The 25026-nt window shown below is 40.0% G+C and overlaps 3 protein-coding genes and 1 long non-coding RNA gene across 5 annotated transcripts; 2 read left to right on the top strand and 2 right to left on the bottom strand.

The window, feature by feature from the left end:
- Positions 1 to 1657: 1657 nt before the first annotated feature.
- LOC311251647 (uncharacterized protein) lies at positions 1658 to 9943 on the top strand. Of its 2 annotated transcripts, XM_084344185.1 has the most exons (8): positions 1658 to 1912; positions 3061 to 3189; positions 5054 to 5106; positions 5316 to 5675; positions 5894 to 5983; positions 6938 to 7041; positions 7142 to 7385; positions 7475 to 9943. In XM_084344185.1, exons 3-7 carry the CDS (start codon positions 5061 to 5063, stop codon positions 7175 to 7177), a joined length of 636 nt encoding a protein of 211 aa, XP_084200311.1. In that variant the 5' UTR covers positions 1658 to 1912; positions 3061 to 3189; positions 5054 to 5060; the 3' UTR covers positions 7178 to 7385; positions 7475 to 9943. The 2 variants fall into 2 exon arrangements, with proteins under 2 accessions (XP_084200311.1, XP_084200312.1); XM_084344186.1 differs by lacking the exon at positions 3061 to 3189.
- LOC311251646 (butyrophilin subfamily 2 member A1-like) lies at positions 9165 to 13984 on the bottom strand. Its single transcript, XM_084344184.1, has 6 exons — positions 13708 to 13984; positions 12129 to 12515; positions 11924 to 12013; positions 11448 to 11557; positions 11099 to 11347; positions 9165 to 11009 (listed from the first exon to the last, which is right to left on the bottom strand). Exons 1-5 carry the CDS (start codon positions 13772 to 13774, stop codon positions 11306 to 11308), a joined length of 696 nt encoding a protein of 231 aa, XP_084200310.1. The 5' UTR covers positions 13775 to 13984; the 3' UTR covers positions 9165 to 11009; positions 11099 to 11305.
- Positions 13985 to 14526: 542 nt separating this feature from the next.
- On the top strand, positions 14527 to 23378 carry LOC311251645 (uncharacterized protein). The gene is made up of 6 exons (XM_084344183.1): positions 14527 to 15288; positions 16883 to 17146; positions 17236 to 17484; positions 18606 to 18719; positions 19608 to 19679; positions 21154 to 23378. Exons 1-6 carry the CDS (start codon positions 14895 to 14897, stop codon positions 21204 to 21206), a joined length of 1146 nt encoding a protein of 381 aa, XP_084200309.1. The 5' UTR covers positions 14527 to 14894; the 3' UTR covers positions 21207 to 23378.
- Positions 17388 to 24512, bottom strand: LOC311251648. Its single transcript, XR_014621442.1, has 4 exons — positions 24442 to 24512; positions 18833 to 18903; positions 18584 to 18702; positions 17388 to 17475 (listed from the first exon to the last, which is right to left on the bottom strand). It is a non-coding gene; the product is annotated as an uncharacterized lncRNA (long non-coding RNA).
- Between the last annotated feature and the right edge of the window lie 514 nt (positions 24513 to 25026).

The following is a 25026-nucleotide window of genomic DNA, read 5'->3' as shown; positions in this document are numbered from 1 at the left end:
ACAGGAGGTTGTGACAACAGCTGACGTAGATATTTGGTTTGTTTTAAGTTGTGACGTTAAGCAACCAAAATTCTTCAAAACGTCTTAAACCGATGACCTTTTAATGCAGAATACTGACACAGAAACCCAACGTCTGCTTAACCTCATAATGTCGAACTCTCACATCATTAGATATATAATTGGGTGTCAAGTGACCAAAATTCAACATCTCTCCAGCGTTTGATGTTGATGGCAAGCGACACTGGGTTTCGATGTCGGCTCAATTTTAATTTCAAACTAAAATCTAACGTCCGTCCAACATCTTTCTGTGGTTCAGCCAGCTGAGTGAGTCAGTGGAGGGACTGCTGAGCTGCCAGGGAAAATACAGTCCAGTCTTTCCTGTTTCCTTCAGAAGGACATGGCACGTTTCTGCTGTTTTCCGTCAGGTGGAGTCCAGCTTGAGTGTCGAGTAGAAGGTTGACGCAGCCTCCAAATCTGTGGAGGAAGGAAACATGCAAACATTAGCATTCATTACTGCCAGAGAAGGTTTCTACAGGGGAATTCATACTAACAGAAAACAAAGCCTCTCTCCACTCTTACTCCACTAGACTGGGTTTATCACTCCGCCCTCAGATTCATTACTGGTGACTGTTATTCCTTTTATGCAGCTTCTGTTTTATTTGTGTTTTGTCACGTCTGTTTGCTGCAGTTTATCATTTTCAAGCACTTTATTCTGTTTTATTTGTATTCTGTCATATTCCTTCTGTTATCATTGTTATGTACCCATTCTGTTCATACACTCTGTGATTATGTTCATTTGTTTCTGTTTGTTATCACATTTTTGCACCTGTTTTTTATTTGTGCTCTCGACGTCGTTGAAAATGATTTTTCGAGGTCTAAATAAAGGTTGAAGAAAAAGAAGAGATCTGTGGGTTTCTCCTTTAGTTGCAGATTTTATAGTGTAGCTGTAGTCTGCTGTTTTATAGTCATAATATTTAGACTTATTCTGCTCTGTATCTGTGTGGCTTTATCTCCTTCGTGTCCACAAACCAATAGTGTAAAAATAGAAACTCGGTCTCACAGGTGTAAAACTGTAAACTGACGTCTGTAATGAGTTTCTGTGGCAGTGTAGGCTGAAGTCCGAGGGTTGGCGCTATGGCCTCGCGCCAACTGTTTTGTTTACAGGTAACTGACGGACCAATAGGAACTGGGTTACATGTACTTAATGTGAGACTGAGTTTCTATTTTTACACCAATGAGTTGCAGACACGAAGGAGATAAAGCCACATAGATACAGAGCAGAATAAGTCTAAATAAAACAGCAGACTACAGCTACACACATTAGTTACACATTCACAGAATCAGCTTAACTTTCATTTGCTCTTCCCAGGGATTTGATTTGGTGTTTTTTTCTCTTAATCAACAAAAAACAACACGCAATCATTTAAAAATGTATGAGAGTATGAAGGAAGAGGTCGGTTTAAGAAGTGAACTATGACAAAATAAAGTGTAAGAGTTCAGTAAATACACTGAGAGGAAGTCTTTATATAGAGAACATGTGTTAATTCATATGTTATTACAGCAGTGACACAGTTAAGAATCCAGAAGATGCTATGGTCACAAGTTGTTTACGTCATGCGTAATTACGTCATTTTACGTAACGTGCTCAAGGCCGTTGCCATGGAACCGTTTATTTCGCTAAGACCCGCGCTCCTCTGCCTCTGGTTGGCTCTCCTCGTTGAGTGATCACCAATGTAACCAATCAGAGACGGAGAGGAGGATGTTTAAATGAGGATGTCAGGCTGTGACCGACATGACTCACTCATACTCCGCCACAGCTCTGAACACCGTCCGACGCGAGTCCTCTGACTTTCCAGCATTTTGTGGTTCACTTTACAGATGACTTCGACGCTTGTCTGGACGTCTGCTGATGGTAAACTCGTGTTATTAGCGAGCTATTCTTACATTCATCTGTTGCTATTAGCTTACATCAGTTAGTAGACTGTTACTGTACATATTTTTAATAACTGTAGCTACTAGTTACTTTGCAGATTGCATCATCATTCAAAAATAAACTTTTCTTACATATGGGACCTTTAAATCGAAAAAAACAAACAAACCCAAAACATGATTTTTTGGAACAGCTACAAAAGTAAAAGTTCACAATGTTGTTGTCACTTAATGCTAAAATTCTGACTTTGAATTTCTTCTCCAAAACTACGTAGTGTCCCTTTAAACGGTGACAGTTTGACCGTGAATAAACTCTGCAGCTCCTCAGTACACAAGACCTCCTGTTTGAGTGACAGCCATCACTATCACTGCTGATATCCATGCTATTTATAATCATATGTTAGTGACTTTAGATCTGCTACACGTTTCATTCACAGTGTCCTTTTGTTACAACTGTGAACTGTTGCTTTGATTTAATTGTAGAAGTGTTGTAAAATAAGGTCGGGTGAAGTGTGTGTGAACGACCAGCAGACCGCTGCAGGTCAGCCGTCACACACACTGGGTGTTTATGAAACGTAATATCATAAATCTGAAGATTAGCCTATAAAGTGGAAAGTCTTCAGTCAGCTGCTCAATGGTTGGATGGTATTCCTCCCTCGTGTTTTGTTGAAATTCACTTCCTCATTGTTTGACAGAAGTCGGCATGAAGCATTGTTAGTGCACTGAAGAGGACATTTTCCCAGTGTTTCTGTGTTATATGCAAGGGTGTAGAATTGGGTCGGGACGCTGGGACACGTCCCCACCAATATTCAGCCGCTACTGTGTCGTCACTATCAACACAACTGCTGTCTGCAGTGATGCCAAAGAGATACACTTTTTTAAAGTTATGTTTATTTCTTATTTTCATGTATTTGTGTAGAAGAGAGCGACGGTTTAAATAAATACAATAAAACCTCAGATTCTAGATGATCATGTGATTTTATAATTATAAAATATAATTTATTAATATTAAGTAATCTTAATATTTAGTAAAAGCCTTTTTTGCTCAGGCAATAACTGAACCATCAAACTCTATGATCATTGTATCCCTAATGTATCTGTTCATGTCATGCATCAACATATTGTTGTAAGGTGACAGACAGCAGAGAGGCTGGAGGAGAGGGAGGAGGAGAGGCAGGAGGAGGTAGAGAAGGAGAGGCATGAGGAGGTAGAGGAAGAGAGGCAGGAGGAGGTAGAGAAGGAGAGGCTGGAAATTCACAGGTGAGGTTAAATAATGATGGATATGTTAGTCATGAGATTCAGCACTGTGACAAATGTTAGCGTGATGATGATCTGAATGGCAATGCTTCACCCATGTGGCTTTAAAATCAGAGCTTTATATCAAGTCTGGTGTTCAAAGAGGCCTCATCATGTGTTACTGTATTACACTACAGCCCTGCACTAAAGAGTAAAGATGAGAACTCTTCGAAGTTGCCTCCTTGTCTTTCATTAGTTGCTTTAACCTATAACATCTGCATGACGTGAAATTATGATTGCTAATGCAAAAAAACGTCAACTTTCAGGAGTGCTGCCTTGGAGCACTTTTGTGTCCCCACCAATCTCAAAATCAAACCTACTCCCTTGGTTATATGGTCCATGAACAAATGGTTTCCTTACACTGTTGTTAAAGAACTCAAAGTGAAAGTTTTACAGTATTTGATTTTAGTTGAACTTAAGGATCAAAAGTAGAAATACAATTATACATATTTACATGTTATGTATTTTTTTTATTGAATACTTGTCTATATTTGAATGAGTGTTTTTAAAAAAAATCAATTTGCTGACAAAAGTAAATAAATTTAAAATCAGCTCTGATGCAGCAATCTATAACGTCACTAAATGTAGTGGAGTCAAAGTGCAATATTTGACTGCAAAATGCAGTGAAGCTGACATGTTAAGTAGTAGAACATTGAAATACTTGAGTACAAGTACCTCAAAATTGTACATAAGTACAGTACTTGAGTAAATCTACTTAGTTACATCATTGATTCTTTTATTTACTGCAAAGAAAGTTTATTTTCCTATAATTTATTTTTAGTTTTTAGTTTGTTATGCAATATTTTTATTGTTTCGTGACAATTCATCTTGAATCTTCAATTTTATATTTACGGTCAGTTAAATTCTAGAAAGGTTGAGTTAGACATGCATAAGTACTGTTACCAGAACTATCTGAGCACCTTACAGACCAGACTCTGGTCAGTTGTGTGTAATGAAACGAGTCGATGATCGTGTCTGCAGTCAGTCTTTGTATGTGTGGTTTGAACATTAGTGCAGCTTTCAGCATTGAGGAGTCAAGAAACTGAAATGTCTGAGTTTCTCACTTATAACACTTATGGTTCGTGTGGCGTCCATGAGATTTATTTTATTTTCTCTTCACGTTAAAAACAACTTTCATAATCTATGATGTGAAAATAAGAGCGTACCATCATGTTGCATCCTGAGTCGCTTTTTTTGGATCAGTCAGCTGTATGATGGACTTTATACCAGAAACAGCTTCTATAATGGCTTAACTGTGCAGTTGTTTTCTCATGACTTTATATGTAGACACTGATTATATATGTTTCTAATGTATCAGTTGTATCACTGTTACATGTTTACAACACTAACAACATGTCATCACACCTCTACACCCAGAAAGGCTGAATACTCCACTTCCTGTTTTGTCTTCAGGACACAATGCAGCACTTATTTTGAGTTGTTCTCCACTAGATGGCGCCGTTGTTGCCTCTTGAGATGTCCACATACTTTTGGGCACTTTAGTGTTTTTATTATTAAGATAAATGATTTTCAGTTCTTTCATTTTAATCTGTTGAACCAAACAGCTGCTGATGTGTTTTTACTGATTCACCATCAAAACTGTTGGACTGAACAGTTTGATCACTGGCGCCATCTTGTGTCAGAAGTACAACACAGCAGCTCGTTAGCATCAAGACTGTGCAGACAGGAAGTCCTTGTGTGTAATGAGCAGGACAATGAAGACAAAGCAGTGTTGTAAAGACTGAAGACAGACTGTAGATGTTTGCTGTGGGACATGTGAGGACTGAACTGTGATCACATGACTCTTCACCTCTGTCTCCTCTCACAGGGAGAAGATGATCTGCAGGATCCTGCTGCTCATCAGCCTCAACTGTGTCTGTGGTTAGTTTACAGCTTCACTTTATTACACTGTGATCCAGTGAATCAGTTAAAGTAGCCACATGTGAGCAAACAGCTGATGTTGATGAGCCTCTGCAGCTCTGAGACGTCACTAAACTGTCCACAGAAACATGTAGATGGAGTTTAAAGGCTGCCATGTTAAAGGTGTCAGTGTGTCTGCTCCTCACTTTCCCTCTCTGTCTCCTCAACAGGAACATTTGTAGTGAATGTGGCACAGACCTCCTATCAGGCAGAGGAGAACCAGAACATCACACTGGAATGGATGTTCACAACCACAGCTGACGATTCCCCCGACTCCACTTACATCTTCTGTGAGATGATAACTGATCACACAGTCTCAGTCCTGTTTCATCTATATGGAGGTGTTGAGGTCCCAAAGTCTCAGGATCAACAGTTTGTAGGACGAGTCCAGTGGGACAAAGACGTCCTCAGAAACGGACGACTCATACTTCATGTGTCCAGACTCAGGACTGAGGACTCAGGCCGTTATCGCTGCAAAGTGAGGACAAACTATGGTGTGGACTCAGGTGAATGTCGGCTCATTGTCTCTGGTAAGTTGGTTGAGTAGAAGTCAGCAGAACTTTATTAACAGGTTCAATCAGCAGCTTTTTTTTAATAAAAACAAATGTTTTTATATCAGGTGGTTGGTCCCATCTCGCTACAGTGACATATTTTATTCACTGATTCAACTGATGTGACCATTGTCGTTTTTTTTTTTTTTTTTTTTTTAATCTTGTGTTCTAAATCATTACAAATCTTATATTTTCAGAACCAAAGTCTCTTCAAACGACGACGGAGACACCGCTGCTTCCCAAAATTTTCCAGACTACAGAGCCAAAGAACGAGACAACTGTAAAAGGTAAGGAACCTCTGTGGGGAGGAGAGAAAAGTTTTAAAATAAAGGATTTCAACAGTGTGCTGGGCACATGTTGTTATTGTCTTAGATTTCTGGATATGGTTTTATGGTGATTCGGCAGTAGTGTTGCTTGCTCTCCTGGTTTTAAGTAGTAGTCTGAGATCCTCAGGTCGGGAATTTGATGTTTGGGATAATACGACAAAAGAAGCATGTAACTAGAGAACAACAAGGGGCCCAGGATCGACCCCTGGGGGACACCACTGAAAAGAAGAAAATTAATGTTACTGTTTCGGATAATATGGCCCAAGGGAAGCATGTAAATAAAGAGCGAGGGTCTGAAAACCAATCAATGGGGTACGCCACAGAAAAGGTGGCACCTAGTTTTACAATTTCAGATGATAAAAAGGAAGCATGTAAATGGAGAACATCAAGGGGCCCAGGATCGACCCCTGGGGGACACCACAGAAGATCAGGTTTCACCAATGAAAAAAGAGAAACTGTGCAACTATTTTAATGCTGAACCCTAAATGGCAACCTATTGCTTGAGAGGGTTGACTAAAATATATTGTGGTCCACTGTATCAAAAGCCAATCTGAGATCAATTAAAGTGACTGTTCCACTTGTTCTAATACTTTACCCAGGTAGTCTTTAATCCACGTTACTGATTAATCAACAAAACTCTCATTGTGTTAATATTTTGTGAAAGCACCGATAGTCATCCTCACAATATTGTCAGTATATTGATATCGAGGTATCCAATCAAAAATAAAGTGATATTTCATTTTGTTGCCTGGAGATCTCAAAACATCAGGATTTATATCGTGTATAGCAACATTATTTTAAGGCAGGTCGCCCAGCCCTATATACAAGATAGAGAATCAGGCTTATATTTGTGTATCTGTTGTATTTCAGTTAATAAAACTTCTGTCTCTCTCTTTTTTTTTTTTTTTACATCAGGTGGTCGGTCCCATCTCGCTACAGTGACAGCTTTGGTTTTCTTGGTCTTACTAATCTTGGTTGGTGGAGTCGCCGGATATTTACACGGGTGTCAAGAACCAAAGGTAAGTCAGAAGGAAACAAAACGTATGGTTGCTTCTTGCTGTGTAAATCACATCAGAGTTGGCTGACTTATTACTTAACTTCTGTTACTTGTCCTTACAGTTTCTGAAGCCCAATGCCAACCAATCTCCAGTCTAGGTGCCTTGCTCAAGGGAACATTGGTTGATGTTGTCGGAGAGGAGAGCGCTCCACTTCCCTCTCTTGGATCTTTCTCTTCAGTTCAGCAATTCAGACCATCAGTATCATAATCCCCAGTTACTTCAGTTGTTTAGAAGAATGCTGCATCACTTTTGGGATTTTATTGTGAAGCTCCAGAAATGTTTTGTGGACTTTCCATCAGCATGAGGTCAGTAGATACTGACTGAATTTTCATTTTTCAGTGAACTTTTACATTGAAACAACAACTTATGTACTCTGCTTTGTGTGTTCTTACAGCTCACCTGAAGCTCTTGGATGTGGCTTCAACCATTGATCTGATCCTCTTGGAAAAACTTTTAAAACTTGATGAGAACCACAACTAAGGAGAAACACATCCTGCCTTTACGTTCTTCAGTTAGTGTCCACAGGACACAACAATGATGGAGTTGACGGAGGAAACGTTGTTCTTCACCCTCACATGTTTTCCATTATTTTGACAGGACGTCTCATCAAACTGTCTGAAATCTGCTCTGTGTCACTTTACTGAAACAATGCTGAGAAGCATGACTCGCTTGTATACCATGTATACTCAATGTGTATTATGTATATTTTATTTATGTTTACTTAAATAATAACATTTAATATTTTTATAAATCATGTGCCCTGTGGTCCGTCTTCTCACCTCGGTGCTGCTCACTGACTTTAGCACCGTACATTGTTTACTTTAAAGGACATTATGACCAAATGAAGTCCCTTATCAAGTCCTTCAGAGGGTTTTAAGTGTTGGTCCCACTGTTGTATCTAGTGTTCATCGATCCGTCCTATGGTTGTGTTCCCTCCTGCCTCTAGCACACGATGGTTCACCCTCTTATCTATGACCACAACACTTCTCCACTTCATTACTAACATTAGGACAATTTTGTTTTGTTGACATATTAGAGTCAAAGGTTTCTACAGAGGGAATCTCTATTTATCACTCCATGAATCAGAAAATACTGTCGACAGCCGTAATCCATTCTCGCTCTGTTTTAAAGAATCAAATGTTGTGAATGATATATGACCTTAATATGTGAGTGCAATTCAAGCACAGATCTGTTGATGGATAAGATCAGGACACAGCGTGTATATATGCTTTGAATGAACAGTTCACCCAACAATGTAAATCCAGTCACCATCTCCTCCCCCCATGATGATGAAAGTCAGGTGAAGTTTCCACAAAACATTTCTGGAGCTTCACAGTAAAACAGAGTTGCAGCGTTGTCCTAAACAACTGAGGTAACTGAGGATTATGATACAGATGGTTTGATTCCCTGAACTGAAGAGAAAAATCCAGCAGAGGGCGGTGTCGTGCTCTCATCTCCACTAACATCAACAACCAATGTTCCCTCGAGCATGGCACCTAGACTGGAAGTGGTTTGCTTTGGTTGGCATCCATCAGAAGCTGTAGGAACAAGTGACTGAAGTAGCTGGAGACTTGTTTTAAAATGTAAAAATCAGTAGAATACGACTGACTTTTTATTTTTGGGTGAACTGTTCCTTTAAAGTAACATTACATTTGCTTAGCTGTCACAGATTATTGTATCATCATGTCACCAAACAAAGTTGGGTGTAACTCCTGGTCAATGTCGACGGGAGTCTGTCTTATCTGAACTCCACCCAGGCTGCTCCAAGTGTGAGGAGTCAGTGACCACGTCAACAGAAGCAGACATTGTTCTGTGATGATACATTCCTCCCACACCCATTCAAAACACTTCAGTCACGAAGATATCAGGAGAGATCTTCAGCCAACATCAGAGGACAGCTGATAAGCAGCCCTGATGACTGCTGCTCAACATGAGTCATCTGTTGAGCTGATTTCATCAAGACGAGGCCCGATTACAGTGTTTTATAACGGGACAGATGAAACACAGACTCAAGTTATGTTTGACCGAGAGGAGCTGAGAGACACAACGAAGCCAACACACAATTAAACTGTAAAAACACAGTATCAAACAAACATGCTTTCATTTAATGCAAATCTATTCACATGTAAAGGAAAAGATTTGAAGTGCAAAAGAATTCAACAAAACATTCAAGCGGGATATTTTTAAATAAACAGATCAATACAAGGAAATATAGGTGCATATACAGGTGCCCTGCTCAAAGGTACTTTATAACAGTTGTTGTTAAAGGAATGGAGAGTACACACCCTGTTAATGTCTGCTCATATTCAATCATTGTGCGCAATAAAAGGAGGGCAGACCACAAGTCAGCAACCATCCTAGCATGAACTACCCCTCCCAAAATACCTCACAGACACTAAAGTCTTCTAAACCACATCGTCTTAACACCGTTAACTGTGATAATCCAAACAGGCGTTGAATTAATTACCAGCCACATTTCCTCTATAATTCATGTAACGTTGGACCTTGAAATACAAAAACACAAAAAAGAAATTGCCTCATTCAGTCTGAACTTCAAGAGTTCAACCTTGTTTATGACAACTGAGTCAGTAAATCAGATTCAATTTAATAAATTTCCTACTTAAAGAGTTTTAACGTGTAAATCTGTTGCTAGGAAACACCTACAGTGCGGCCAATCAAGAGCAATCAGCTATATGAACAGGAAGTCACTGTAGCATCACAAGTTCATAAAAAAAAAACGTCTTTAGAGGCACAAAATATATATTCATGTATCTTCAGTAAATATATATATAAAAAAAGGTATTACTTTGTTTTCTTATCTGAATACACGAAGAAATACAGTGTTCGTGTCTCAGATTAAATACTATGCAAGTAGCAATGCTGATGATGCTAAGCTAACGGATGTTAAATGCAAATGTAGTCGAATGATATTGGTTAAAATGTTACAAAATATGGAGGTATGTTGGCATGTTGTCCAATCAAGAGTAATCGACTGTGAACGTCAGTGCAGCTAGCACACATTATAAAAAAGGCACAATACATCTTTATATATCTTATGTAAATATTATACTGTAGGTGAAACTGTTTTCTGTCTGAATACATGAAGATATGCAGTACATGTGTTTACAAATAAGTATCATGCTAAGCTACCTGATGTTATTCACTCATTTAGTTAAATGTTACTGGCAGAATGTTTTGAAATTTGAGGTATTTTGTCAGATTTTTGTGAAATTAAATCTAAAAGTCACGTTGGCATGCTAACGTTAGCTTTGTCACTTGGTTCAGTTAGCTACACAACAAGATATTGGGTGTAAATACTAAGCAACAACTAGTTTCTATTTCAGGATTTATTTGTGAGGTTAACACTGATGTTTTAGTTGAAGTTTTAACTTACAAACAGCTGCTACAATGAGCTTCTGATCACAGTGACGAGACAAAATGTAGTGTAGAGGTTTGTGTCACAAACGGACCCCTGATGTAATCTCCTCAGATTACAGTTCACAAAATAGGGTGCTCACAGTTATGGGTCGATGGCGGCGAAGTTTTGAGTGCAAGGAAACAAACGTTGTCGTCTATCGTGGATCGCTTTGAGGTCCAAAGTTTAGCAGCTGTCTCTGTTCGCACACTGTAAGAGCTGAAAATGGCCGATGAGGTGCAAAATCTGAGCAAACTAAAGTGCTGAATGTTCGGCATCTCTCTCCTAATGCAAAGAAGAAAAAAAAAAGATCCCAGATCCGAAAGCGATCCTGCCGCTGATCATGTGTGGACAGCCGAGGAGAGGATTTACAGTTCTGACACAGCTCTTCTGCAGACTGAACTTCCCAAAGTCCAAACCAAATGTGTTGAGGAAGAAAATCCATCAAGTTTTAAAAGTTTTTCCAAGAGGATCAGATTTGTTGTTGAAGCCACATCCAAGAGCTTCAGGTGAGCTGTATGAAAACACAGAGTAGAGTACATAAGTTGTTGTTTCAATGTGAGAATCTCAAAGTAAAAGTTCACTGAAAAAGTATCTACTCACCTCCATGCTGATGGAAAGTCCAAAACATTTCTGGAGCGTCACAATAAAATCCAAAAAGCGACGCAACATTCTCCTAAACAACTGAAGTAACTGGGGATTATGATACAGATGGTTTGAATCGCTGAACTGAAGAGAAAGATCCAAGAGAGGGAAGTAGAGCGCTTTCCTCTCCAACAACATCAACCAATGTTCCCTTGAGCAAGGCACCTAGACTGGAGATAGTTTGCTTTGGTCGTCATTCTTCAGAAACTGTAAGGACAAGTAACAGAAGTTTAGTAATAAGTCAGCCAACTCTGATGTGATTTACACAACAAGAAGCAACCATACGTTTTGTTTCCTTCTGACTTACCTTTGGTTTTTGACACCCGTGTCTGTGTAAATATCCGGCGACTCCCCCAACCAAGATTAGTAAGACCAAGAAAACCACAGCTGTCACTGTAGCGAGATGGGACCGACCACCTGATGTAAAAAATAAAAAAACAGTTTTATTAACTGAAATACAACAGATTGGGGGGTCGATCCTTGGCCCCTTGTTGTTTTCTATTTACATGCTTCTTTTGTCGTATTATCCCAAACATAACATCAAATTCCGACCTGAGGATCTCGGACTACTACTTAAAACCAGGAGAGCCAGCAACACTTCTGCTGAATCACCATAAAACCATATCCAGAAATAAGATAAAGATAATAACGATTGTGTGTGTGTGTGTGTGTGTGTGTGTGTGTGTGTGTATATACACACACACACACACACACACACACACACACACTATGGAAATCCTTTATTTTAAAACTTTTTCTCTCCTCCTCACTGAGGTTTCTTACCTTTAACAGTTGTCTCGTTCTTTGGCTCTGGAGTCTGGAAAGTTCTGGGAAGCAGCGGTGTCTCCGTCGTCGTTTGAACAGAGTTTGGTTCTGAAAATATAAGATTTGTAATGATTTAGATTAATGATTTAAAAAAAAGCAACAATTTAAGGACAATGGTCACATCAGTTGCGATTAAAAAATGGTCCTCAAAGTTACTACTCACCAACAATGAGCACAACAATTGACTCCTTAAATTCCTTAAAGTTGCTCTTTAACTTGGGGATGTAACATCTGTATCTGCCTCCGTCTTCCAGTGTCACGTTCATGATCTTCAGAGATATATTTCCATATCTCAGTTTGTCAGTGAACAGCTGCGTCCTCATCTCATACGACTGGATCTTCATGTCCAGGTCTTCTCGTCGGCCCCTGTAAAGGTGCACATACTCGACCCGGCTCAGCGGATCTGAGGGGTCTGGCTTGAGGTCGGGTTTCGACCACTCCACCGTCAGCCCCTCCACGTTAAAGAAAGGCTCTAGGCGACATGGCAGGATGACATCATCGCCAAGAGCAGCAAATATCGGCTCAGGAGAGCCAATCACACGAAGCGGACCTGGAAAACAGAGCCAAAATGTAAACCAGTACATTCAACTGAAGTACTGCACAATTCTTAAGTATTTGTACTTTACTTGAGTATTTTCATTTTCTGCTACTTTAACCGTCACTTGATTTTGGAGGCAAATATTGTACTTTTTACTGGTTTTACTGGTTTCTAGAAAATAGTTTATAGTTTATAGAAAAACAGGTCACGAACTGGATAAACAACGCGACAAACATGATCTGCGTCTGTACTGTTTGTGAAGTGGTTGATTAATATAAAGAATAAGACGCCGTCATGACTCAAAAGTCTAAACAGTTGAATTATCTTTCAGGAACTTGCCCTCAACTGTCAGACATAATTTAACCGTCCTGCTTTTTTGAATAAACCAATCATGATGACTTCAGTTATGTTGAGTCATTCAAACCAGCAGATAGACGGACTGATAGCGAATCAGAAGACAAAATATTTGATAGAGGTTCAGCCCTACAGTCCCTTCTGGACAGGAAAAAGGATGTGAGTCAGCAAGCCACATCAGTGCCTTTGGTATGAATCATGTCTGCAGATTTACAGTACAGATACTCATTGTTAGCACCCAAAGGCAGACTTAGTTAAAGTATAGATGTTGAAAAAAACATCAGAAAATGGTCATAATCATGTAAAGTACAAGAACCTCAATATTGTACTTGAGTAAATGTACTTAGTTACATTACATCTCTCCAAATACCTGAGGAATTACACAGCAAATTAACACATAAGACAGAGACTAAATGTACGTAATAGATTATGTCGACTATACAAGACTTTGTTTTCTATATCAGGATATTAGTTATGGTACATGTATTAGACATTTAAAGGCAAACAATAGTTAAATACAAAATAACATTAAAACTCAAACTATCCGGTAAGTAGAGCAGTTAACGGTAGCTTGTTGTGACGTCACATTACGTCCGTTGAGTTACCTTAGTAACGGTTAAACGGCTTTAAAAGTTAAAAAACTTTGACACACACACACACACGTTAAGTTAATGTTATGTTACGTTAAACAGTACGTTGACATAGAGGCCGTTACAAATATCACACTGTTCAGTCTTGTTACATTAGCGGGACATGTTAGGACACACCACGACTGATGTAAGCTAACAGCAACAGCTGAATGAATGAGTGAGCTACGAGCTAAGCTAATAGTAGCATAACACGAGTTTACCTTCAGCAGACGTCCAAACAACCGTCAAAGTCAAATGTAGAGAGAAAGCGAAGACAGTAACAGACATGGAGTCCTCAAAGTGAACCACAAAATGCTGGAAAGTCAGAAGACTGGCGCGGGATGATGTTCGGACTGTGGCGGAGTATCGAGTGAGTCATGTCGGTCACAGCCTGACATCCTCATTTAAACATCCTCCTCTCCGTCTCTGATTGGTTACATTGGTGATCACTCAACGAGGAGAGCCAACCAGAGGCAGAGGAGCGCGGGTCTTAGCGAAATAAACGGTTCCATGGCAACGGCCTTGATCACGCTACGTAAATGACGTAATTACGCATGACGTAAACAACTCGTGACCATAGCATCTTCTGGATTCTTAACTGTGTCACTGCTGTAATAACATATGAATTAACACATGTTCTCTATATAAAGACTTCCTCTCAGTGTATTTACTGAACTCTTACACTTTATTACTTTTCAGCCACATTTTCCCTTCTAAAATCTCCTCTATCTCTAAAATCACCTTTTCATATGGTAACGTCCATTTTTCTGTCTCTAGATTTGATACTTAACTTTTTGTGTCATATTTTATAATAAAACAACAGGTGATTTGAACAATCACTGCCTCTTGGGCGATTTTTTATCAGTTATTTAATGTTCAAAGCGCCACAGAATGTTCCCACAGTCATGTTTAGAAGGAAAGTGTCGTATTTTGAGATTGATCATGTTTTTCTACCAGTTAAAATGCAGTAATCTATATAAAACAGTAAACAAAGCTCCAAATTAGTATTATAAACTATATAATGAAAGTGTTACTGCTGATGAAGATGACCTTGACCTACTTTTTCCTCGTCTTTCCACTTCTTTATCACATGATCACTTATAAGCCAGTCATTGTTATTATGTGCTGACTGTGTCGTGTATGAATCAGCAAGTTTAACAAGAAATTAAAAAAACAAGCAATATCTTTTGAAATCATGGTTTAAATATAATTATAATCATTTATTGTGATGATTCTTCACTTTCCAGTGACTGTTTTGTTTCTTGTCCACCAAAATGAAAGTACCATCGCACCCACAATCCCTCTGGTCCTGGTAAAGCCCACACAGGCTGAGGAAAGTCCGTACCATTCATCATTAATAAGAGGCTCCTTGTTACAACGCACTGAATAATCTGCCGTGTCATTACTGATGCAACCACACAGCTCATCAACATCAACTAATCTCATTATCAGTTCATCTTTTGGTTATTTCAGCAGTCTACAGACGGGGCTAAAGGTTAACGGAGTAGTGACACAACATTCAAGAATCAGCTTGACGTCAAGCTTTTCTCCAACAATGAGCAGTTTTCTGTCCCAGTTTAAAAACGTTCTGCGACTCAAAAATGTAAAATCCAGGTCATCAGGAAGGAAAAAGGCGGCCGGGGTCACAGACTTGACATTAAAGGTGTTAAAAAAAAAAGAACAGATTGAAGCAGGAAGCCGTGGCCTCCGCCAGAAACTTTTGGGTGTGAACCAGTCAGTCAGTCAGTCAGTCAGTCAGCAGCCGAGCAGCATGGAGATAACGACGCTCTGCACCATCATCGGTGAGTTTTTAACATTAAAAGTGTTATATCTAAAATAAATCAAACATCTGGGATTATATTTTTTAACATACTTTCAAACAAAGTAGGACGGTTCTCAGTTCAGTTGTTCAGGGGAATTTTCCTTTAAGAGGTGTGAAAACTTTACAGTATCTACTGTTATCTCCGTTGTTCATTTAAAGACTGAAACAGAAGCTACACACAGTGACAATCTGTCAAAAAGTGAACTTTTTGCACCTTATTCTTATTCTGCTCGTTCTTTCTCAGAGATAAATAATATCCGAATCATCAGAAGTAGTTTGTCTCCAGTACTCACACTGAAATAGATACACAGCTAGAAACAAGAAACAAATATGGTAAAGTTTTGTGAATTGTGAACATTCAGGACTGTACGCACTACAACACAACACAACGTTGAGAAATACGCCACACATCTGTGTAACAGTAAAACCGTTCTGTGTTGTAAACAGAAGAAGTAGTGCAAAGAAAGAACAGTGGGGCCCAAATGTTCTGAGGTTTTTTACTTTCTGAGATTAAAGTCAGAATTCCACTCATCGACTGTGAAATTCAGTTTTTTCTTCGCGCGCCTCGAGTGTTTGTCCTCGTAGTGTCAACGAGACACAGCGACACAGCGACACACAACACAGCGTTATGTTTGACAGGACGACCGCTGACTGGACCTCGATGTAATGATCTTCTGATGGTCACTTCAGCTCTGCCTGATCGTACTTTGGACACAACTGGTCCAGTTTCTGTAAAGCGTTCTAGATATCCACGCACTGCCCCCTCAGAAACCTTTGGTCTTGTTATGATTTGATGCTGAGAAATCCCCTCTTTGACCTCTGACACTTTCATTTATTCTCTGAATCCTCAAACTTTCTGATGATTTGGGGGTTTATGTGACAATATAACAGATTTTCTTTGTGTCTGGAGCCCAAAATCACCAGAAATGATCTTCTAATGCTACTTTACTTCATCCAACAACCACTGAGAGCCATTTTGTCTGAATAATTACCTTAAAGCTGACATATAAATTACTTTTACTGTTAGGTGACAAATGTATTAGAAAACAAACTGCAACAAAACCTCATCAAAAAGACCATCTCTTTCCTGTCACAGATATTCATCTGTCTTAGTGTTTGCAGACTGAATCTGTGAGATGCAGCTTTATCTCCACACATGTTGGCGTCTCTCATTGTGGCTTCACACCGACAGCAGCTGCTGTTTTTTTAATTTTTTTTTATAAGTTTGGTCTTTGACAGCAGCTTCTTTATGTACTGTTGCGCCCTGCAGCTGCACATATATCGACTTTGGTTCAGAGAGGACTAATTTCTTGTCTTGATTTATGTAAAATAAACTCAATACAATAACCTCACAGCTTCACACCGCCCACGACACTGAATGTGGGTTTTTTTTTGCGGCGTAATGCTGTAGTGTTTTCTTATTGTTGAAAATAACATCCGGAGTGAAACAAGAAAGCAATGTGAAAAAATAGAAGGTGACAAGCGTGAAAGGTCAGAGTTTTTTTAGATGTTGCTGAGTGAGGTGGATCTATAATGAAAATGTCACTTTGCCTCCGTCTGTTTGTGTCTTGCAGCCGTTCTCAGAGTCGTTCCCAACAGATCCCAGTTCTTCCAGTACGAGTCCGTCTCTCTGACCTGTGAGCCGCCGGGAGACTCTTCTGAGTGGACAATTAAGAGGAACACAACAAAACAAATTAATGAGGAGTGTCCCCCCTCCTTGAATAGTATAAATAAATCCTTCTGCTACTTTGATGACCCCTACCCATCAGACACTGGAGTGTACTGGTGTGAGTCTGCAGCAGGAGAGTGCAGCAACACAGTTAACATCACTGTGACTCGTGGGTTTGAACAAGACATACAAGCACACAAGAGTCTTTACTCACCGTAGCTGTTGCATTACATGATGTAATGATGATCTTTCCCTCAGGTGGTGATGTGATCCTGGAGAGTCCTGTTGTTCCTGTGATGGAGGGAGATGATGTCACTCTGAGCTGCAGATCGAAGACGAATGTTTCCTCTAATCTCACTGCTGATTTCTATAAAGATGGTCTTCTGATCGGGAGCAGCTCGGCAGGAAACATGACCATCCACAGCGTCTCCAGATCTGATGAAGGACTCTACAGGTGTAACATCTCCGGAGCTGGAGCATCAACAGAGAGCCGGCTGACTGTCAGAGGTGAGATATGATATAATCGAACTAGTTAACTCAAGATGATCAACAGATCTTGTTCTGAGCAGAACTATTTTCTTATCAGTAGTTGGCTAACTACGCTACTTAAACTTGCTTATGTTACAGCTCAGCTGAGGATGCCATTAACATTTAAATCCTGTGTTGAACAACAGGAATATAAACTTTTCTGTCAAAGACAAAACAGTTTATTCAAAAGACACGCTATTGAATTTTTTTATGAGCTACTCTGACAAAGTTATATAAAACTGGATGGTCATCGAATACTTATCTTGTGATGCTGCTGGGTTCATGAGATCATCCAATCATGCTAGGCCTAGCTTAGCGCTTAAAAACAACAATAGCGACTCCTAAAGGGGTTAATGTAGCAGCTGTCGCATCAGTTCGATCAAAAGTGGAGAGTTTTTTTTCTTTGAACGGTGCTGAGGTTGATTGGCTCCGCTGGCGGTTGTGCTCTCCTGCTCTTGATCTGATTAGTTGAAGTTAGCGTGTAAGAGACAGATGGTTCGTCCAATCACCTGCCAAGTATTTTTTAAAACTTGCCCTTTTTCCAAACAGTTTCTGCCGAAGCTTTGCCAGATAGTTCTGTGCAACAACAATCTTGTACGTGGGTTAAACATACTTTCAAGACATTCCTATCAACCTCAGCAATGTTTTGCTAGTTAATTAATTTTAGCATTCTAGCTACATTTGGTGACTTTTCCTCCTTGCCGGATGGTCCTGGTGTAACCACCATCTGGCACGTGTTCCCTCAAAGTTTTTTTTTTTTTTTTTTTAAGAAAGATTTTATAAAGTCAACCCTGTGATCTAATGTATTTACTGCGGCGACTGCAATAAACTGAAGTGCATCAAAAGTTAAAACAAAGAGAAAGATCGAGGGCAGATTAAGACAGTATGACCACTGAATTTCTTTCAACAGTTATGAAAACCAGAGCATGCTCTACTTTAAAGGAACCTTTCAACATCTTGAACGACGGTGCTGAAGGTTGACTGAATACAGATGTTGACATCAATCACTGTGTGGGAGGTCTGGTTGTCAAAACCTCCCCTAAAGTAAAAGCTTGTTGTTTTGTGCATTCAGGCCAACCTGTGGTATTTCTGTCTTGTAGCAGAGCGTCCTGATCGGCCCGACTCTACCCTCGCATACATTCTGCTTCCTGTGGTGGTCGTGTGCCTCTCGCTGGTCTCCGTGATGCTGCTCTGCCTCTGGAGAAGCCACAAAGGTCAGCCTGTTTTCATGTCAGTTTAGTGACATTTTGCAACCTGCTGTTTCAGCGTTACTTCCGTTAAAGTCGTGCAGTGACAGTGTGAAAGTTCAAAATTGATTTTAACTCACTCCACTGGCTGTCTCTGTGACAACTGACCAGATTTACTCTGCTGACGAAGGCCAAGAGAAGCAGTCAGAGGCTGTAGAGGAAGACAGTCATTGTCTGATTTTAAGCTCATTATCAACAGGTTGATCCAGACAGTGAGGTGACAACTGGGAGTCTCTCCACCTGAGTAGCTATGTCTGAATTTAAAGCTAAAACGTACTGGGAGGTCGTGATGTAAGTGGGTGTAGTGATGTTCGTCACAAGATTGAAGGAGTCCGAAGACTAAAACATGAACCTTTTTTGGTAGACTTTAGACTTTTATTTATCCCACATCGGGGAAATTTACTCATTACAGCAGCAGGTAGACAGACATCTAAAAAAGGTATTAACAAGGTATTATTGCACACGGTAATTGCACAAATTGGCAGAGGTAGAAGTGGTAGTAGTGCAGGATATGGAGGTGTTTAAGGTGCTTATGGTGCTACATTAATAGTTTGCGGTGTTGTACAGTCTGACTGCAGACGGGATGAACGACCTGCGGTAGCGTTGTGTTTTACACCGTGGGTGGAGCAGTCTGTTACTGAAGGAGCTGCTTAGGGCCCCGTAGTCTCATGTAGGGGGTGAGAGGGGTTGTCCATGCAGATCCATTATAGATGCAAAGAACATAAACACATTTTGCTCTGAGTCCAGGAGAGTTTTGCACGTGGATTGTTTAACACATTATATAACAGGTTGTAGGACTTTGTTGAAATGTTGAAATGCAGCTGATGTGTGACATCGGGGAACATTGTGTTGCAGGTAAAGTTGACCCGGATGTGTCGTACACTGATGTCATCGTCACACAGGAAGTGCAGCCACGGAGGTTCGGAGGTAAACAGAAGCTCCCTCAAATACATTTTTCAACCCAATCACCAGAATAAATGTTGTGCATGTTGAAACTTCTTCCATCGTTTTTCATTGATTTTCAATTTTACATCGTGATAGTGATGTGCTTAGGTATTGTTAGGTTTAGGCATACAAAACGACTTAGTTAGGTTTAGGAAAAGATCATGTTTGGATTAAAATACCTGTATTGGTCGCTAGAAACACAGCTGGAAATATGTCCCAAGCTCTCATCAAATATATCTCAAATTTGTCGCCACAAATACATCTGGAAAACTCCTGACGTCCAACACATATAAATATCCTGCGTCAATACAGTACTTCTCTCAGTTAAAACTCTCCTCTGTGCCTCTGTCATTCGTTCCACTACGTAGTCTGTTGTGTAACTCAGAGCCATGTGTGTTTGTTAGTCCCGCCCTATTACCCAGTTCCTATTGGTCCGTCACCAAGGTTATACCTGTAAACAAAACAGTTGGCGCGAGGCCATAGCGCCAACCCTCGGACTTCAGCCTACACTGCCACAGAAACTCATTACAGACGTCAGTTTACAGTTTTACACCTGTGAGACCGAGTTTCTATTTTTACACTATTGATTTGTGGACACGAAGGAGATAAAGCCACACAGATACAGAGCAGAATAAGTCTAAATATTATGACTATAAAACAGCAGACTACAGCTACACTATAAAATCTGCAACTAAAGGAGAAACCCACAGATCTCTTCTTTTTCTTCAACCTTTATTTAGACCTCGAAAAATCATTTTCAACGACGTCGAGAGCACAAATAAAAAACAGAATAGGTACAAAAATGTGATAACAAACAGAAACAAATGAACATAATCACAGAGTGTATGAACAGAATGGGTACATAACAATGATAACAGAAGGAATATGACAGAATACAAATAAAACAGAATAAAGTGCTTGAAAATGATAAACTGCAGCAAACGAACATGACAAAGAGAGATAAAAACAGTCGCATTCAAATGCTGAGTAGTTTGAAATCAAAGTCTTAAACTGACGTATAACTGGATCAAATTTAAATGTATGTTGTAAAATGCTCCAAGTGAAACTGTTGGCAACTGAAAGCAGTTTTCCCAAATGTAGTGTTTACCGGGGAACTTGCAGCATCATACAATCACTAGAGCGTGTTGAATAGTGACTCTGTGACAAGTTTAATAAAGAGCTGATATATGGTGGCATGTTGCCCTTCAGGGCTTTAAACAGAAGCAGAAACCAATGGCTGTCACTTCTTACTGTTAAACGTGCCCACCCAACATGCAGAATACAATGATGAGTGGAATAACAGAAACCAGTAATGAATCTGAGGGCAGAGTGATAAACCCAGTCTAGTGGAGTAAGAGTGGAGAGAGGCTTTGTTTTCTGTTAGTATGAATTCCCCTGTAGAAACCTTCTCTGGCAGTAATGAATGCTAATGTTTGCATGTTTCCTTCCTCCACAGATTTGGAGGCCGCGTCAACCTTCTACTCGACACTCAAGCTGGACTCCACCTGACAGAAAACAGCAGAAACGTGCCATGTCCTTCTGAAGGAAACAGGAAAGACTGGACTGTATTTTCCCTGGCAGCTCAGCAGTCCCTCCACTGACTCACCCAGCTGGCTGAACCACAGAAAGATGTTGGACGGACGTTAGATTTTAGTTTGAAATTAAAATTGAGCCGACATCGAAACCCAGTGTCGCTTGCAATCAACATCAAACGCTGGAGAGATGTTGAATTTTGGTCACGTGACACACTTTGTGAGGTGAAGCAGCCGCTGGGTTTCTGTGTTGGTTTTCTACATCAAAAAGACGTCGGCTCAAGACTTCTTGAAGAATTTGGGTTGCGTAACATCACAACTTCAAACCAACCAAATATCTGTCAGCTGTCCTCAGTATACTGCAAGTCCTGTCAGCGTCTAAAGATGTGGATGGTGATATTATGGGGTGGTAGCAGACATTGGGTTTGAGTCACCAAGCGTCACGACTGAAGACTGGGCCAAACTTCTTACTGCGTGTCCCACAGATGCTCGATTTGATTGGGCTCTGGAGGCCAGGTCGAGCTCTTTGTCACATCCCTCGAGGTATTTATGGTATGACAGGTAGCACATTATCCCTCGGGGGGCTACTGCCATTGAGGGGGTGACGTGTAGATGAACATTGCCTTGTAACGTGATGCTCAATGTTGACATTGATCAGAGTGTGTCTGATGCCCTCCTGTTGGATGACAGGATTAGTTAATCTGTATGATGTACTGTCTGTGCATGCTGGACCAACATCCTCTCTGTCGACAGATCTGTTTGTATATAAACTAAAAATATGCAACAGCAACATCGAGTTCATTCTTGGTCTGTATCAAGGTGAAGACGTCCCATGAAACCAGACACAGGAACCTCCCACCTGTCTGCACTGTGCTGAGCGGTTTCACAGCCGACACTGTTCCAGTTTCTGATATCAGAAGTACTCGCCTAGAAACAATCAGCCATTTATCTCAGATGCTTCATTATTTAACTGCATGTCATCAGCGTACAAACACAACTAAATGAATACAATTATGATTTAAATCAGGAAGTATTTGATCAAAGACAGAGTCAACAAGACTGAGAAGTTTTTGGTAGTCGAGGCAATACTTTGGATATTTAGGTTCAATACTGACGCAGCAGCCTCAAGGCTCCGTTAAATAATTCTGAAAACGCACCATGCGGATATTATGACATGATTAAATCAGCCAAATTTTTTTACCTAGCAGACACAGAGCACCATGATCGTCCCACTGGAGTCGTTTTGTGTCCAGTATTCACTCTCTTTTTGCTCTGTTTTTGGTCTCCACCACCTCCTGAGGGGAAACTTAGCTGCTTAACGCTCATAATGTTCACCAGCTGCACTTCAACTGAGTCTGTCTGCTGTTTGGTTGGGTAACAGCGTGGTATTAATTCTTTGTAGATGTTGCACCTTGATCCATTTAAAAACACTCGAGGGTGCAGCTTTAATCTCAGAGTTGAGCTCTGCTGAGTCACTTTGAAGTATCTCATGACGTAGTATTGATTATTATCGACTGACATCAGCCCCACATTGGAAAGTATTTGTCCGTGTAATGTCCTATTAATAGCTAACAAACAGGTATTTCTTCATTCCTTGCTGTTGGAAGTCAGCCACAGGGAACTCCTTCCTACCTCTCTAATCTTATCTTAACACAGTCAACACACCTAAACCAAACAGTCACACTCCTGTAATAACCTGAGCTCAGTCATCAGATAGGCATTTAAAATCAGTTTCAGCCACATTGACATCTGAAAAAGTTTCAGCAAATTAACCACCAGAGGATACAACAGTAAAAGATGTATTCCCCCTCAGCAGTATCCAGGGTTGTTCCCGAACATTTGGGACACAAAGTCAGGATAGTTTTTAGCCGTGTTTTTTTTTAACGAGGCAGCAAAACTAAATATTTTGGAGACTGTGTCACATTTTTTGTTGTACTTGTGGCAACAGATTTGGACTTTATTTGACAAGCAGTGGGGACATTTCTGGTCATGTTTGTGCCGACAAAACTAGGATATATTTGACAAGACATTGGGACATTTCCAGCCGTGATTGTGGTGACCTTACCAAATATATTTGAGGAGACGTTGGGACATTTTTACGATACAGCAGATTGAATGACGATGTATGAAATAAAATCATCTTGCCTTGTCTCCTCCCCCCGTGACTTCCAGACTGTTGATCTGTACACTCTGCTCAGCTGAATCTGTGTTGTTGTTTTTGTTTTATTATCAGTTATGTTTTATATTTATTTGTGCCTTCTTGTCTTTGGGTAGAGTTGCAAGCGACTTGAGGTCAAGTACTCTGTGATACAGCAGGTCTGCCATAGACAGAATGATTTATTTTGTTTTTTATAATGATTGTGCGTCCTACAACGACCATTAGTTGTTTGTTCACTGATTCAGGGTCGTTGAGACTGTACACAGAGTGACATCTGCTGGTAAAACTTCAGTATTGCATTTATATGGCAAGAATAAAACACACCCAACAACATAACCATCATTAATACACAGTAAATGTATGATTAATTCAACTTCAGTTAATATTTATTTCACTGTTAAACAATGACCAATCTATTGTAAAGTTGCAGCGGATGTTGCTGATGTTACGGGACAGGAGACCACGTCAACAAATATGTGACCTGTAGCAGGTGAAGCAGAGGAATGAGGACACCGTTTGTCTTGTTTCCTAACATCATGTATCATAACAGTCACATACCTCCATTTTATGTAGTTCAATTTCACATTTTCCCAATTCAGTCTTTATCTCACTTAAAGCACTACTTCAGTCTCAATCACGTACATTTTCTCTCGTATTCATCAACACATATTCAAGTTTATATCAATAAACAGTTTCTGTAAATATATTACATTTTCTCGCTGTATAAACTGGCTCAAAACACCATTTTCACAAAGTGTAGCTGAAATGTGTATCCACACAAAGTGTTACCTTTATAAACTACATTTTAACAAATCATAACTAGCTTGAAACACATCACGTACTGGAGTTTATGTCCCTTATTCCCACTTTAACTAGTGCAACTGCCGTCGCGCTCGGCACAAAATGGCGTTTTCGCGGGAAAGCTTCTCCCATGTAAGTGTTGTTTAAACACGAACACCTCATTAAACAGATTACAAACTTCACACAAACACTCGCGCTAGTAACATCTATCAATGTAACGTAGCATTTCATGGTGTATTAACCGTTTACCTACCTGTACAGCAGGTGAGGCAGAGGAATGCGGACACCGTTGGTCAGCAGTTGCGCTCCCTAACTGTTCCCCGGAGCAACTCATTAGAACACAAAGGTTCCGCCCCCCATTTCCAATATAAACGGAGCACCTCAATACTTCTTTTGGTCTTTCTAACTGAAAACAATAATATACACCACAACACAATAACTGTGATACTCATTAAAGGAGTCTAAATAAATAAATGTGGTCACCCTATTTTAGGTGTGCCACACTAACACTTTGTAGTTTGTTACAGAAACAAAGAAACCGTCAAAATACAGATGAACTCGCAGATGTCACCTGATACACTTTCTTAACTTAAAGGTTTTGATGCAGTTTTAAGGAGTTAATAAGAATCTACGATACAAAAAATGTGACGTTTGTGGATTCAAGACAAATGTCATAATAATCTGTGGATGAATTGGCACATTTGATCCACATATTCAGCATTGCAGCCAAACTGATCCCTTTTCTCCGAGACTCAACCTTTCTGTCTGTAAAAACAGGCACTCTGGTGGAGATCAGCTCCCTAAAACAGACGTTCTCTCTTTCGTCTTCATTAAAAAA

The sequence above is a fragment of the Pagrus pagrus genome (assembly GCF_965226575.1).
Source record: "Pagrus pagrus genome assembly, chromosome: 22".
Taxonomy (NCBI): domain Eukaryota; kingdom Metazoa; phylum Chordata; class Actinopteri; order Spariformes; family Sparidae; genus Pagrus; species Pagrus pagrus.
The sequence above is the reverse complement of the archived record's forward strand: the minus strand, read 5'-3'. Positions and strand labels throughout refer to the sequence as shown.

What these genes read in the sequence shown, in the direction of transcription:
- LOC311251647 (XM_084344186.1), top strand. Translation starts at nt 5,061, where the DNA reads ATGATCTGCAGGATCCTGCTGCTCATCAGCCTCAACTGTGTCTGTG. An exon ending in CAGCCTCAACTGTGTCTGTG is followed by an intron (nt 5,107 to 5,315) that starts GTTAGTTTACAG and finishes TCTCCTCAACAG; the next exon opens with GAACATTTGTAGTGAATGTG. An exon ending in ATGTCGGCTCATTGTCTCTG is followed by an intron (nt 5,676 to 5,893) that starts GTAAGTTGGTTG and finishes TTATATTTTCAG; the next exon opens with AACCAAAGTCTCTTCAAACG.
- LOC311251646 (XM_084344184.1), bottom strand. Translation starts at nt 13,774, where the DNA reads ATGTCTGTTACTGTCTTCGCTTTCTCTCTACATTTGACTTTGACGGTT. An exon ending in GAACGAGACAACTGTTAAAG is followed by an intron (nt 11,558 to 11,923) that starts GTAAGAAACCTC and finishes TTTTTACATCAG; the next exon opens with GTGGTCGGTCCCATCTCGCT. An exon ending in ACGGGTGTCAAAAACCAAAG is followed by an intron (nt 11,348 to 11,447) that starts GTAAGTCAGAAG and finishes TTGTCCTTACAG; the next exon opens with TTTCTGAAGAATGACGACCA.
- LOC311251645 (XM_084344183.1), top strand. Translation starts at nt 14,895, where the DNA reads ATGCAACCACACAGCTCATCAACATCAACTAATCTCATTATCAGTTCA. An exon ending in CCTCTGGAGAAGCCACAAAG is followed by an intron (nt 18,720 to 19,607) that starts GTCAGCCTGTTT and finishes ATTGTGTTGCAG; the next exon opens with GTAAAGTTGACCCGGATGTG. An exon ending in GCAGCCACGGAGGTTCGGAG is followed by an intron (nt 19,680 to 21,153) that starts GTAAACAGAAGC and finishes CTTCCTCCACAG; the next exon opens with ATTTGGAGGCCGCGTCAACC.